Here is a 16246-nt window from a genome sequence, read left to right as displayed (position 1 = left end):
AGCCTTCAGATCACGGATAGCCTGGGCTTCAGCAGTGGTGATGTTGGGAGTAGGATTAAGGTTTTTTAAGAAGGATTGAGAGGCAAGGCTGGAAGTCAGAAATTCCTGGAAGGTTAGGAGAGGGTGATTTTGAGGAAGAGGAGGTGGGTCCCGCTGTGACGGAGGACGGAACTGTTCCAGGCATGGTTCAATTTGGATAGTGTCTTGGGGAGTTGGATCATTAGGAGTAGGATTAGGATCATTTTTCTTCATGGCAAAGTGATATTTCCAGCAGAGAGTGTCTTTCCGCCGTCCACCTAACCTTCGCAACCTCTTAGTTCATCCCTATGAAATCCCCAGACCACCTTCCCTACCCTCTGGCTCCTAACCCTGTAACCGCCCCCGGTGTAAAACCTGTCCCATGCACCCCCCCACCACCACCTATTCCAGTCCTGTAACCCGGAAGGTGTACACGATCAAAGGCAGAGCCACGTGTGAAAGCACCCACGTGATTTACCAACTGACCTGCCTACACTGTGAAGCGTTCTATGTGGGAATGACCAGCAACAAACTGTCCATTCGCATGAATGGACACAGGCAGACAGTGTTTGTTGGTAATGAGGATCACCCTGTGGCTAAACATGCCTTGGTGCACGGCCAGCACATCTTGGCACAGTGTTACACCGTCCGGGTTATCTGGATACTTCCCACTAACACCAACCTGTCAGAACTCCGGAGATGGGAACTTGCCCTTCAGCATATCCTCTCTTCTCGCTATCCGCCAGGCCTCAATCTCCGCTAATTTCTAATTTCAATTTGCCGCCGCTCGTACCTCACCTGTCTTTCAACATCATCTTTGCCTTTGTACATCCGCCCCGACTGACATCTCTGCCCAAACTCTTTGCCTTTACAAATGTCTGCTTGTGTCTGTGTATATGAGGATGGATATGTGTGTGTGTGCGAGTGTATACCTGTCCTTTTTTCCCCCTAAGGTAAGTCTTTCCGCTCCCGGGATTGGAATGACTCCTTACCCTCTCCCTTAAAACCCAAATCCTTTTGTCTTTCCCTCTCCTTCCCTCTTTCCTGACGAGGCAACCATTGGTTGCGAAAGCTAGATTTTGTGTGTATGTTTGTGTTTGTTATATATATATATATATATATATAAAAAGAAAGATGATGAGACTTACCAAACAAAAGCGCTGGCAGGTCGATAGACACAAAAAACAAACACAAACATACACACAAAATCTAGCTTTCGCAACCAACGGTTGCCTCGTCAGGAAAGAGGGAAGGAGAAGGAAAGACAAAAGGATATGGGTTTTAAGGGGGAGGGTAAGGAGTCATTCCAATCCCGGGAGCGGAAAGACTTACCTTAGGGGGAAAAAAGGACAGGTATACACTCGCACACACACACATATCCATCCATACATACAAGACACAAGCAGACATTTGTAAAGGCAAATAGTTTGAGCAGAGATGTCAGTCGGGACGGAAGTATAGAGGCAAAGATGATGTTGAAAGACAGGTGAGGTATGAGCGGCGGCAGATTGAAATTAGGAATTAGCGGAGATTGAGGCCTGGCGGATAGCGAGAAGAGAGGATATGCTGAAGGGCAAGTTCCCATCTCCGGAGTTCTGACAGGTTGGTGTTAGTGGGAAGTATCCAGATAACCCGGACGGTGTAACACTGTGCCAAGATGTGCTGGCCGTGCACCAAGGCATGTTTAGCCACAGGGTGATCCTCATTACCAACAAACACTGTCTGCCTGTGTCCATTCATGCGAATGGACAGTTTGTTGCTGGTCATTCCCACATAGAACGCTTCACAGTGTAGGCAGGTCAGTTGGTAAATCACGTGGGTGCTTTCACACGTGGCTCTGCCTTTGATCGTGTACACCTTCCGGGTTACAGGACTGGAATAGGTGGTGGTGGGAGGGTGCATGGGACAGGTTTTACACCGGTGTAAAACCTGTCCCTTTTGTCTTTCCTTCTCCTTCCCTCTTTCCTGACGAGGCAACCGTTGGTTGCGAAAGCTAGATTTTGTGTGTATGTTTGTGTTTGTTTTTTGTGTCTATCGACCTGCCAGTGCTTTTGTATATATATATATATATATATATATACACACACCCCAAATCCTCCAACCACCATAGTAATTCGGTACAGTATCACCCATCACTGAAAAATTTAACCACACATTACCAGATATTCGACTAGCTATCATCAGAAAGCCCAGAAATGACAACCATCTTACCCAAAATCTGTCCCACCCTCCTCAAGTGGTAGTCCCCCTCAATATACGAAACTGCCAGGCCCACCACTGTACCGTAAACACTCAAGTCCTTAATAATTGACCATATCCTTGGGGAAGACACAGGTCTAACCCTTGCAGTGTGCTAGAAGTCCAGCACATTCTACCCTAGCAGAAGCCACCTGTGAAACCAGTCATGTATACCAATTCTGTATAGTTTCCACAGCGCCTTTTCCAAGGGGGCATGACCACTACCAAAGGGTGGCCAAAAGTAGAGAACACCAGTCAGTGACAGAACACACTGTTGAGCACAACACATACTACTTCAATGGCTACTCTACAAACCATGCCACTTTGGGATCTGGATACCCCCATTACCACATTCTCTGAATTACGTGGATGGGAATTGTTTTTACAAGGCATTCTTCAATTTCACATCTGTGATAGCACTTTGTATTACATAAGTTTGAAGAATGACATGTTCAACAGCTCGGCAACATTCTCTACCTTGTATATGAGCCTGTCAACCATCAAACACCTTAACTCTACAGTGAATGATTACATTTCTCTCCCGTATTTTTCAAGGTGGTTTACCGTCTCAGTAACAACTTAGTAACACACTACACTATTCACTTATTTCTCTAGTGTAATACTGTCGCAAAAAGACTTTTCTGTGAAGTAAAATAAAGACAGTAAAATGAAAACAATAGAAAATATTTATTCTTTATAAACCAATAAACTTCAGGTATACGAAAAATCCTGCAGTACAATACAGAGAGATTTGCTTCATGCATGCTATTTAGTCCATATGTAACTTGGAATTATTCAATGCAAAATATCTGCATATGATTTAAGATATGAATGGAACAGCTGCAAATCACCACTACCAAATTAGGTAAATTTAACTGTCCAAGTTAGGAAACAGCATTTTTACAGTAGCAATTACACAGTTATGATAAGGCAGCATAACTTTTACATTCAAACGATTTTAAATGTTACTCATATAAAACTATATGTCTTTGTAAATCTCTTAACAAAAATTTACACTTACAGTAAACACTATTGTGTGGGATCTACAAACAAGAACTAGTCATTTCTCTGCAACCACAAAATACCAAAAACCATAATCATGAACCTGACATTTAGGCATAATCACTCTGGAATAAGGTTACAAGAACCTGTAACGGTATGCTATTGCTCCTAGAAGAACAACTGCAACACTGCTGCACGCTATGCCCCAAGTTCGATAAGAAATCTGCAACAAAGTAAAATCAAATCAGCACAGGTGTGAAAATTCATATTATGTGTGTATTTATTTTACCCAGCTATTTTTATTGCTGCATTAGTTGTTAAAAAGAAAAAATGCATGTGTGCACTGGGTTTTAGTATTTTTAAGTATTTACTGAAATTATTTGTCTGGAGGGCAGCCTTGTAAGGAAGTGATAAAAAGCAGTTTAGATTAAGAGAACAGAAGCTTTTGAAATATAGTTTTACCAACAAAAGCTGAAGGTTATATGGGGGATGTTAAACACATAATGAATAACACAGGACAGGATTAAAGTTTTGAGTGAAGTGACAAGCTGAAATACCCTGAATATTTGGATCCAGGTGTTCTCTTTTCACCTAACTTTATTTTATTTGTTGACAATGGTACAAGCAAATTGTCAAAAATTATTTCCAAAACACTACAATAAGCAATACCAGATACAGTGCTCTTTGAAGGGGATAATGATTTTAGCTCAGACACAAGATTATCTGCAACAAGGCTGTACTTGCTTTTGAAAATGGCAAAATTAATATAATTAAAATATCTCTACAAGAAGACAAAACAAGAATATCCAATAAATATTCACAAAAAATGAAAAATGCTGATGTGCTTTGCAAGATCCCAAGTGAAATGGTTCTCAATGATGTGGAATACGTCAAATTTTGAACATACTGTCATTTGAAAGTTAATAAACTTGTCACAAAACATGTAAATATTCAATATACTGAGACAATTCTTAGGCATCATCAATTAGAAAAAATCACTTTCTAAAATATTTACACTGATTACATTACTACACTGAAGTTTTACAGAAGTCAGATTTTACACTGATGTTATTAATTACATACATGTATTAGTCAGTTCTGCTAGGAAACGTGTCAGTTGAGTAGGAGGAGGTTGCCACCAATAAATCCCATTTGCTCCTCTTAAATTAAACTTTATTAATAGTTAAATTTTTATAGCTCCTGGTAAGCTATTGAAAATTTATGCTCTTTAATAATGGACACCTTTCTGTAACAAAGTCAGTGGTTTTAAATATTTGTGAGTATTACACTAAATTCTGGTACCAATTTCATGAAGTGAGCCATTACTTTGAATGAGATTTTTAACGGCAAATTTCACAGAAATAAATACATTTATTGAAAAACAATAGTTACTATTCCCAGTTCCTCAAACAAGTCTGAGCAGGGCATTCTAGAGTTTACACCACTAATAATTCATATTACACATGAGAACTAGTTTGGCTTGAGTTCCCACAAAAAATTATTCTGTACAACATTATGATACAAAAGCAAAGTATGCCAACTTTATTTTTGCATCACCTATGTCTGACAACACCTGTAGTGCAAATAAAGCTTTAGGTGCGTCAGCAGTTCTGTGGTATCCTCCTCCCAGCTTAACTTATAATAAAAGCTGTAATTTCATGTATCTGACACTATCAAACCCTATCCGCTTGTCATATTTTAGGCATATAATGGCGGGGAAATGAAATTTCTTACCAGTTCTAATCTGCATATAGGATGTTTTTCGATGTCTGGTTCCTAGCCATTTCTTGTCATTAATGTCAATAAAAATTACATTAACTGATCTTTCTAAGGCTATACATGATTTGTTATTTATAGCAATGTTTGTTTTAACTATGAACTAAACGAACTTGGCATCTGCTCATGTTACTGATGAAATGCCATTGATTTGCACAAGCAACTAATGAAAATGAGTCTTCCCATGCCAAGTGGTCTAATTTTGGATAAAGCTCCCACAGGACCATCATGGACCTTGATGAATTTTTTTTATGAACGTTCACAATGTTCCCTATGAACATTGATGAAGTTTTACTTTCACTGATGCAGTAATATAATCATTTGTTTGACACCATAGTGCAGCTTTTGACAGTGAACCACTGATTGTGAGACATAAAATTTTTTCTTGGCAGAAACTACAGTATGCCGTCTTATTTTTTGCACTCTCTTACATGGAATAGTAAAAAACCATTTTTCATAGATAATTTGAAGCAATGCCGCTAAAAAAAAAAACAGCCAGTTTTAAAAATGAAGTTTATCTTTTTGTAACTAAGTGTGTCTATAATAAACATGAAACTCTGCATGTGATAACTTACCAACACAAGGCATTTGAATATGAAATTTTATTCCCCTACCTGCTTCCCAGTACTTTACAAATTGAGAGCAAAGGAAGATTTTTGTAAAAACACAAAAAATGGTCACTTACAGCCCATTTTTGTACAAAAAAGTACTCTGCAAAATGTTTTATAGAATTTTCTAAACACCTAAAAACTAATGACAAGAAAAAAATATAGTGAAATCATGCCTGTACTGTGTTGGTACTCCAAGCTGACTTTTTATTGTGATTTTCAATTGTTTAGTAGTGCCTGGGGAAAGCAAAATCAGAAGTCCTAATGAAATGGAAGTGAGCTTGAATCTGAAAACTCCAAAAAATGCAAAAAAGTTTTTTAAAAATCTCTGAATTGTAAAAGATTTCTCTATTTAAGAAGGAAAGGGCATAAAACATCAAATAAGGATAGTTTTGTATAATATGTATACCAAGTTGATCGAATTACTGCAGCTACACAAGCATGGCAGTTTGCAGCCTGCTATTAAAGAATGTGTGTCCTGGACCAGAAGCTATAGAATCTGCAGTTTCTAGCTATTTCATACTGTATGATTCACAGGAGATAATTGTGTACAAGCAACATGGGACAGTGGAGCTATATAGTCTTTACAAAGTGCTGTCATTACACTGCCAGACATCAAAGTTTGTCTCTTAAAGCCCTTAAATTTTATTTAAAGTAAGATGAGTTGATTATCATAACATATTTTGCTAAAAATTATTCAGGGGAAAGTAGTCAAATATCAACCCCACCATTTGTCTATTTTACCCAAAATCAGAAGATGGAATCTACAGATTTTTGCTATGTCAGTGACTGGCATGGCATAAATATTGCTCGCATTTTATCAAGGAGCTGATCACATACATAAAAACATAGTTTGCTCAGATTTCCCACATCAATTACTTCAGTGGTGGCTCCAGTGTCCAACACAAAAAGTTTCTCTATTTGAACTACCACAAGAGAGACTACAAAGACAAAAGAAAGCACTTTTTTTTTTGCTCTACCTATGGAAAGACACCTTGCTATGGCACTGGAGATACAGCAAAGTTATAAGCAGCAAGATCAAGTTTTCAACAGCCAGTTAATAGGCAGATTCTTATGACTATAGATCTGTTTCTCTTCTGCACTGAAAGCATTAATTAGTTGGTTGGTTTAAGAGGGGAGGGAAAGGGACCAAACTGCTTGGTCATCGGTCCCTTGTTCTGATAAACAATTCCACAAGGAAAAGAATAAAACAGAAGACACATACAACACAATAACGAAAGGAAGGAAAACCACAAGAATGAAGGAAAGGCAACAAACACTAAAAGGAAAAAAGAGGACACGAAAACAGAGGCGCAAAAAACAGAAGAGATTAAAACAAGAAAGCAGATTATCGTGGCTGGCCGACCACGTGAATATGAAGGAGAAGCCAGCCACTGTGCAACACATTAAAACCTCCAACCTAACAGCAGTAGGGGAGAGAAAACAGAGGAACAAATGACAAGCCCTAAAACCTATATAGAAGGATAAACTCATCCATAATGCATAAAACCTTAAACAACATCAACCGTTAAGGTGTTGTCTGCTAAAATTAGCTGTAACAAGTCTGGTAAACAAAGTTTATGACGCAGGGCAGCCAAAGAAGGACAGCTTGAAAGTGTGGGCCACTGTCAACCGCACGCTGCACCAGCTCTGAGGTGGATCTTCACGGTGCAGGAGATAGCCATTGGTTGCCCAAGCGTGGCCAATGCGGAGCCGCCAGAGAACCACAGGGCCTCTGTGAGAGGCCCTCATCGAGCACTTCCACACATTCATAGTTTCCTTAATGGCAAGCTGTTTGTTGCGAGTACTGAGATTATGCCATGGCATCTCCCAAAGCTGAATAACCTCGCAGTGTGATAATGAATGCTGGTCAGTAATGGGGATGTCGATCTCCAGAAGCGGTTTCCGTGTAGCCTGTTTGGCCAGCCTCTCAGCAAGTTCATTTCCTGGAAATCCGACGTGATCTGGGGTCCACACAAACACAACTGAATGACTGGATCGTTCCAGGGCATAGATGGACTCCTGGATGGTCCCTACCAAAGGATGGCGAGGGTTTTTTTTGGTCATCAGTCTACTGACTGGTTTGATGCGGCCCACCACGAATTCCTTTCCTGTGCTAACCTCTTCATCTCAGAGTAGCACTTGCAACCTACGTCCTCAATTATTTGCTTGGCGTATTCCAATCTCTGTCTTCCTCTACAGTTTTTGACCTCTACAGCTCCCTCTAGTACCATGGAAGTCATTCCCTCATGTCTTAGCAGATGTCCTATCATCCTGTCCCTTCTCCTTATCAGTGTTTTCCACATATTCCTTTCCTCTCCGATTCGGCGTAGAACCTCCTCATTCCTTACCTTATCAGTCCACCTAATTTTCAACATTCCTCTATAGCACCACGTCTTAAATGCTTTGATTCTCTTCTGTTCCGGTTTTCCCACAGTCCATCTTTCACTACCATACAATGCTGTACCCCAGACGTACATCCTCAGAAATTTCTTCCTCAAATTAAGGCCGGTATTTGATATTAGTAGACTTCTCTTGGCCAGAAATGCCTTTTTTGCCATAGCGAGTCTGCTTTTGATGTCCTCCTTGCTCCGTCCGTCATTGGTTATTTTACTGCCTAGGTAGTAGAATTCCTTAACTTCATTGACTTGGTGACCATCAATCCTGATGTTAAGTTTCTCGCTGTTCTCATTTCTACTACTTCTCATTACCTTCGTCTTTCTCCGATTTACTCTCAAACCATACTGTGTACTCATTAGACTGTTCATTCCGTTCAGCAGATCATTTAATTCTTCTTCACTTCACTCAGGATAGCAATGTCATCAGCGAATCATATCATTGATATCCTTTCACCTTGTATTTTAATTCCACTCCTGAACCTTTCTTTTATTTCCATCATTGCTTCCTCGCTGTACAGATTGAAGAGTAGGGGCGAAAGACTACAGCCTTGTCTTACACCCTTCTTAATACGAGCACTTCGTTCCTTATCGTCCACTCTTATTATTCCCTCTTGGTTGTTGTACATATTGTATATGACCCGTCTCTCCCTATAGCATACCCCTACTTTTTTCAGAATCTCTAACAGCTTGCACCATTTTATATTGTCGAACGCTTTTTCCAGATCGACAAATCCTATGAAAGTGTCTTGATTTTTCTTTAGCCTTGCTTCCATTATTAGCCATAACGTCAGAATTGCCTCTCTCGTCCCTTTAATTTTCCTAAAGCCAAACTGATCGTCACCTAGCGCATTCTCAATTTGCTTTTCCATTCTTCTGTATATTATACTTGTAAGCAGCTTTGATGCATGAGCTGTTAAGCTGATTGTGCGATAATTCTTGCACTTGTCAGCTCTAGCCGTCTTCGGAATTGTGTGGATGATGCTTTTCCGAAAGTCAGATGGTATATCGCCAGACTCATATTCTACACACCAACGTAAATCGTCGTTATGTTGCCACTTCCCCCAATGATTTTAGAAATTTTTTTTTTTTTTTTTTTTTTTTTTAGGGCGCAAAACTGCTAATGTCATTAGCGCCCGGTCTGTGACTTAGGAAACAGTAAACAAAGGAAAACGGAAACTAGCAGCAATGGGAACGAAAGTCATAAAATTGGAGAAACTAAAAGCAGAAGGAAGGCTTAAAAATTCACTACAGAAGGGGGTTGGTTGTCCCAAAAAAAAAAAACTTCAAATGACTGACGTCATTTCACTGCCACAAATGAACTCTAGAACGCGATCAGACGATCGCGTGTCATCTGCTAAAATTGACGATATATCAGGCGACAGCTGTAGACGGGCGCGTAACGGAGTAAAATAGGGGCACTCAATTAAAAGGTGTCTTACCGTCCACAACTGAGAGCAGTGGGGACAGAGTGGGGGAGGATCGCCGCTTAAAAGATGTCGATGGCTAAAAAGACAGTGCCCTATCCGGAGTCTAGTTAAAATTACCTCCTCCCGACGACGCATTCGGGAGGAAGAGGTCCAAGCACAAGGAAGAGTTTTCACGTCCCGCAATTTATTTTGGGGAAGTGTCGACCAGTGCGCGTGCCATAAATGAACAACACAACGACATAAGACGCTCCGTAGATCGGCGACGGGAATCGATGGAATAGCTGGCCGAAGAAGAGAGACTGCAGCCTTGGCTGCAATATCGGCCGCCTCATTTCCGCAGATACCAACGTGTCTCGGGAGCCAGAGGAACGCCACCGAGACGCCCCCCAGGTGGAGCAAGTGCAGACAGTCCTGAATCCGGTGGACCAGAGGGTGCACAGGGTAAAGAGCTTGGAGACTGAGGAGAGAGCTGAGAGAATCGGAGCAGATAACGTACTGTATCCGCTGATGGCGGCGGATGTAGTGGACAGCCCGGAGAACAGCGTAAAGCTCCGCAGTATAGACCGAACACTGGTCGGGAAGCCGAAAGTGATTTGGGGTGTCGCCAACAACATAGGCACTCCCTACACCTAACGAGGTTTTCGAGCCGTCGGTGTAAATAAATGTGGCGTCCGCCATTTGTGCACATAGAACAGCAAATGCCCGATGATAAACAAGTGAAGGGGTACCATCCTTGGGAACTCGACAAAGGTCACGGAGCAGGCAGATCCGGGGATGGAGCCAAGGCGGTGCTGTACCCCAAGTTGTCAAGAAGGTTTTAGGAAAGCGGATGGAAAGAGAATGGAGCAGTTGACGGAAGCGGACTCCCGGTGGTAGTAGGGAGGAGGGGCGGCCTGCATACCCTACATCAAAGGAGGCGTCGAAAAAAATGTCATGGGCTGGATTAGCAGGCATGGAAGACAGATGGCTGGCATAACGGCTCAGAAGGACTGCTCGCCGATTGGACAGCGAAGGTTCAGCAGTCTCAGCATAAAGGCTTTCCACAGGGCTGGTGTAAAAAGCTACAGACACTAAACGTAATCCACGGTGGTGGATAGAGTCGAGACACCGAAGAATAGACGCCCGAGCAGAGGAGCAGACTATGCTTCCATAGTCCAATTTCGAGCGCACTAAGGCGCGATAGAAGCAGAGAAGGACCACTCGGTCCGCTCCCCAGGAGGTACCATTGAGGACACGGAGGGTGTTGTGGGATCGCAGACAGCGAGCCGAATGATACGAAATGTGGGAGGACCAGCATAGTTTTCTGTCAAACATAAGACCCAAGAATTTAGCGACGTCTTAAAACGGAAGGTTGACAGGTCCTAGATGTAAGGAGGGTGGAAGAAACTCCTTATGTCGCCAAAAATTAACACAAACGGTCTTACTGGGAGAAAAACTGAAGCCGGTTTCGATGCCCCAAGAGTGGAGGCGATCGAGACATCCTTGAAGACGTCGTTCAAGAAGGCTGGTCCGTTGAGAGCTGTAGTAGATCGCAAAATCGTCCACAAAGAGGGAGCCCGAGACATCAGGAAGGAGACAACCCATAATTGGATTGATGGCAATGGCAAACAGTACAACACTCAGCACGGAGCCCTGGGTTACCCCGTTTTCTTGGGAGAAAGTACGGGAGAGAGTAATGTTCACCCGCACCCTAAATGTGCGCTCTGCCATAAATTCGCGAAGAAAAAGGGGCAGCCGACCTCGAAAGCCCCAAGAGAGAAGTGTGCGGAGGATACCTGTCCTCCAACAGGTATCGTATGCTCTCTCCAGATCAAAAAATATTGCTACTGTTTGGCGTTTCCGGAGAAAATTATTCATGATATAAGTGGAGAGAGCAACTAGATGGTCAACTGCAGAACGATGCTTTCGGAATCCGCATAGGGCAGGTGTTAAAAGACTGCGGGATTCCAGCCACCAAGCTAAATGGTAATTCACCATACGCACCAAAACCTTACAGACACTACTCGTGAGAGAAATGGGGCGATAGCTAGAGGGGAGATGTTTGTCCTTTACAGGTTTCGGAACAGGAATGACGATAGCTTCCCGCCATCGTCTGGGAAAAGTACTGTCGGTCCAAATTCGATTATAAAGGCAAAGGAGGTAACGCAGACTATGGGTTGATAAATGCAGCAACATTTGGACGTGGATACCATCCGGTCCTGGGGCAGAGGAGCGAGAAGAAGAGAGTGCATGTTGGAGTTCCCGCATGGAGAAAACAGTATTGTAGCTTTCGCGATTTGGAGAGGAGAAAGCAAGAGGTCGCACTTCCGCTGCACGTTTCTTTGGGAGAAACGCTGGCAGGTAATTTGAAGAGCTCGAAATCTCAGCAAAGTGCTGACCCAATGAGTTAGAAATTGCGACGGGGTCCACTAATGTATCATGCGCAACAGTGAGCCCAGAGACCGGGGAGAAACTAGGCGCACCTGAGAACCGTCGAAGCCGACTCCAAACTTCCGAGGAGGGAGTGAAGGTGTTAAATGAGCTAATAAAGAATTTCCAGCTTGCATTCTTGCTATCGCGGATGACGCGACGGCATCGCGCACGGAGCTGCTTATAGCGGATACAGTTGGCCAAAGTAGGATGGTGACGGAAAATGCGAAGAACACATCGCCGCTCACGTAGTGCGTCACGGCATGCCTCGTTCCACCAAGGAACTGGGGGGCGCCGGGGCAATTCGGAGGTGCGTGGTATTGAACGTTCCGCAGCTGTAAGAATAACATCGGTAATATGTGTGACCTCATCGTTGACGCTGGGAAAGCGATGGTCATCGAATGTCGCTAGAGACGAAAAATGTGTCCAATCGGCTTGGGCAAACTTCCAGCGTCGTGGGTGCATATATGGCAGTGGAGGCTGCAGTCTGAGGACACATGGAAAGTGGTCACTCGAGTGTGTATCATCAAGGGCGAACCAATCGAAGCGCCGAGCTTGCTGAACAGTACCGATCGCAAGGTCCAAATGAGATAAATTTGTCGTGGAGGCAGACAAAAATGTGGGGACCCCAGTGTTGAGGCAAACTAGATCCGCTTGGTGGAAGACGTCTAGCAATATGGAGCCACGTGGACAAAGATGTGGAGATCCCCAAAACGGGTGGTGGGCACTGAAGTCCCCAACCAGCAAATAGGGGGGTGGAAGCTGACCAAGAAGATGAAGGAGATCAGCTCGTGCCATTGGTGTGGGCGATGGAATGTATACAGTACAAAGAGGGAACGTGTATCCAGAAAGGGAAAGACGGACGGCGACAGCTTGGAAGGAAGTGTTTAAGGGGATTGGGTGATAATGGAGAGTATCATGGAGAAGAATCATGAGTCCTCCATGGGCTGGAGAGCCTTCAACAGAGGGGAGATCATATCGGACGGACTGAAAATGAGGGAGAACAAAGCGGTCATGGGGACGCAGCTTTGTTTCCTGAAGACAGAAGATGACCGGCGAGTAGGATCGTAAGTGGATCGACAATTCATCCCTATTGGCTCGAATGCCGCGGATATTCCAGTGGATAATGGACATGGGGTGAACAGAAAATGGAGGAATGTGACCAAAGTTGCTGTCAACTCAAAGACTGCTCGGAGCTAGCGACCGACAGCATGGAATGGCAGTCAGCCGAAGGCAGAAGATCCTGATCCATAGGTTGGTCAAGAGCAGCTCCTGCCACCAGCGATCGGCCGGTTCACCGGCCACCAGCAGTGCGCCTCGGCGACACAGAAGACTGCCGAGGGCGATTTCCGCCAGGTGGTGCTGTAGATGGGACACACCTTGGCGGAGAAGCAGAGGAACTGGGTTTCTTTGTAGCCTTCTTAGAAGTATGATGTTTAGATGAAGGAGGAACCGATGGTTGGGAAGTTGCGGTACATAAAAACTCTTCACGAGTATGCTCTTTTTTGGAAGGCTTGTCTGACTTTTGGGCTCGAGATTTAGCAGAACCCGATGAAGGGTGATCCATAGAGTGGGCAGGCGAAAGAGGTGAGGTTGAATGGGCGATCTTTGCGCTGGCCGATCTGACGACCGTGGCACTAAAGGTGAGGTCGCAAGTCAGCGTGGCCGCCTCCTTTGTTGGCCGAGGAGAAGCAAGGACAGTGCTGTATTTTCCTGTCTGAGGCACGGTGGGCTGGCGACTGGCGAATAATTTTCGAGCAGCAAAGGTCAACACCTTTTCCTTCACTCTTATTTTCTGGATGAGCTTTTTGTCCTTAAAAACGGGGCAATCTCAAGAGGAAGCAGCGTGGTCACCCACACAGTTGATGCAGCGAGGGGATGGAGGTGGACAAGCATCCTCATGGGCATCCTTGCCACACGTAACACATTTGGCCGGATTGGAACAGGACTGGCTGGTGTGATTGAACCGCTGACACCGATAGCAACGCGTAGGGTTTGGGACATAAGGCCGAAGGAAATTATCTCATAGCCTGCTTTGATTTCTGATGGGAGTTGAACTTTGTCAAATGTCAAGAAGACAGTGCGGGTTGGAATGATGTTCGTGTCAACCCTTTTCATAACACTATGAACAGCCGTTACGTCCTGGTCAGACAGGTAGTGCTATATTTCTTCGTCAGACAATCCATCGAGGGAGCGTGTATAAACGACCCCACGCGAGGAATTTGAGGTACGGTGCGGTTCCACCCGGACAGGGAAGGTGTGGAGCAGAGAAGTACGCAGCAATTTTTGTGCCTGGAGGGCACTGACTGTTTCTAACAACAGGGTGCCATTCCGTAATCTGGAACAAAACTTTACAGGACCTGCAATTGAGTCGACACCTTTCTGAATAATGAAAGGGTTGACCGTGGAGAAGTCGTGACCTTCGTCAGACCGAGAAACAACAAGGAACTGTGGCAACGATGGAAGAACTGTCTGTGGCTGATACTCAGTGAACTTACGTTTTTGAGCAGATATAGCGGAAGGTGAGGAAACCATTGCGGAAGAATCCCCCATGATTACCAGCGTCTCCGATGGCGCGCTCCTCCCTTGTGGGGGCCCTCACTGAGGGCACTCCCGTCTTAGGTGATTGTTCACACCTAAGGTCACACCTCCCGACAAACGGACGGAGGGACCAATTGGCACTTTCGGAAGGTATCAGCTCAGGTAATCACCCCTCCCTGGGCCTGGCCATTACCAGGGGGTACGTACGTGTCCTACCTGTCTACCCGGGGCGGGGAATTACGCGTTACCCCGTCACCGGCTACACATGGAAGTGCGTGGGTCGGCCTTCAGACACGCACAGGGAGGAAAAAAGAGAAAGGGAAAGGAAAGAAGAGGGGTCTCAAACGCCGCAGCGGAGAAAAGTGCAGAGAGAAGCGGGAAGGAAAAGAGAAGGACAGAGGAAGGACGAAGACTTGCAAGTATAGAAAGCAAGGAATTTGTAACAGTTTAGAGCGTCCGTCTCCGGACGTAGGCACACACCATACTCCCAAAGGGGAGAAAGGGAAGGAAAGAGCCAGAGGTGAGGGGGGGCGAAGATGGGGGAGGGGGAAGGATGAGGAAAGGGAAGGTATGCAGCCCGGAAAGGAAGGAGGGGCACATTAGCTCGGGGTCCCGTGCTCGCTACGCACGTGTCCACCAAAGAGTTGTGAACCCCCTGGGGGGTCCTATTCATAATGAATCCTACACCTGTTATACCATTTTCTGCTGCTGTTGATATTACCCGATACTCATCTGACCAGAAATCCTTGTCTTCCTTCCACTTCACTTCACTAACCCGTACTATATCTAGATTGAGCCTTTGCATTTCCCTTTTCAGATTTTCTAGTTTGTCTACCACATTCAAGCTTCTGACAAACGTTATCCTTTCGTAGATTATTCAATCTTTTTCTCATGGTAACCTCCCCCTTGGCAGTCCCCTCCCGGAGATCCGAATGGGGGACTATTCCGAAATCTTTTGCCAATGGAGAGATCATCATGACACTTCTTCAATTACAGGCCACATGTCCTGTGGATAAACCTTACGTGTCTTTAATGCAGTGGTTTCCATTGCCTTCTGCATCCTCATGTCATTGATCATTGCTGATTCTTCCGCCTTTAGGGGCAATTTCCCACCCCTAGGACAAGAGAGTGCCCTGAACCTCTATCCGCTCCTTCACCCTCTTTGACAAGGCTGTTGGCAGAATGAGGCTGACTTCTTATGCCGGAAGTCTTCGGCTGCCAATGCTGATTATTTATCAAAATTTAGGCAGTGGCGGGGATCAAATCCGGGACCGAAGACGTTTTCATAATGAATCAAAGATGCTACCCCTAGACCACGGGTAGCATTGGTAAATAGCTTGGAGGCTGCTCAAGCAGTCAGTTCAGAGAAGAAATGACTCACCAGGGCATCAGCACATGTACTCAAGAGCACAAGAATGGCTGCCAGCTCTGCAGTGATAACACTGCAGCCATCTGGCAAGGAGTGCTGTTCACGATGTCCTCTATGAACATACACGAAGCCAATGTGATCATCAGCCAGTGAGCCATTCGTGTAAACCACTTCATTGCCCCAGTACATGTCGAGAATTGAGAGGAAGTGACAGAGAGCTGCAGGGTTTACTGAGCCCTTAGGGCCATGGGAAAGGTCCAGACAAAGCTTCGGCCTAGGTTTACCCCATGGAGGTGTACGTGAATGGACCTCGAGTAGAGGTGGTAAAGGGGCGGACTCCAGTCCAGACAGAAGGGACCAGATGCGAACCGCGATGAAGCCCTGACGTGGGTTGCCGAGGCGGGAGTTTAATCGGCGTGGTTGGGAAAAGGAGATGGTAATTTGGATGCTCAGGATACC

The 16246-nt window shown here is 44.6% G+C and overlaps 1 protein-coding gene across 1 annotated transcript in view; it reads right to left on the bottom strand.

Annotated features, from left to right (window-relative positions):
- Positions 1–2924: 2924 nt before the first annotated feature.
- Positions 2925–16246, bottom strand: part of LOC126187838 (uncharacterized) — an 85490-nt gene continuing 72168 nt past the window's right edge. The window contains exon 8 of the mRNA XM_049929141.1: positions 2925–3481. Within this exon, the coding sequence (XP_049785098.1) occupies positions 3395–3481 (87 nt within the window). The 3' untranslated portion in view covers positions 2925–3394. The remainder of the gene's footprint in view (positions 3482–16246) is intronic.

The sequence above is a fragment of the Schistocerca cancellata genome, chromosome 5, assembly GCF_023864275.1.
Source record: "Schistocerca cancellata isolate TAMUIC-IGC-003103 chromosome 5, iqSchCanc2.1, whole genome shotgun sequence".
Lineage (NCBI taxonomy): Eukaryota > Metazoa > Arthropoda > Insecta > Orthoptera > Acrididae > Schistocerca > Schistocerca cancellata.
This window is presented reverse-complemented; position numbering and strand designations above follow the sequence as displayed.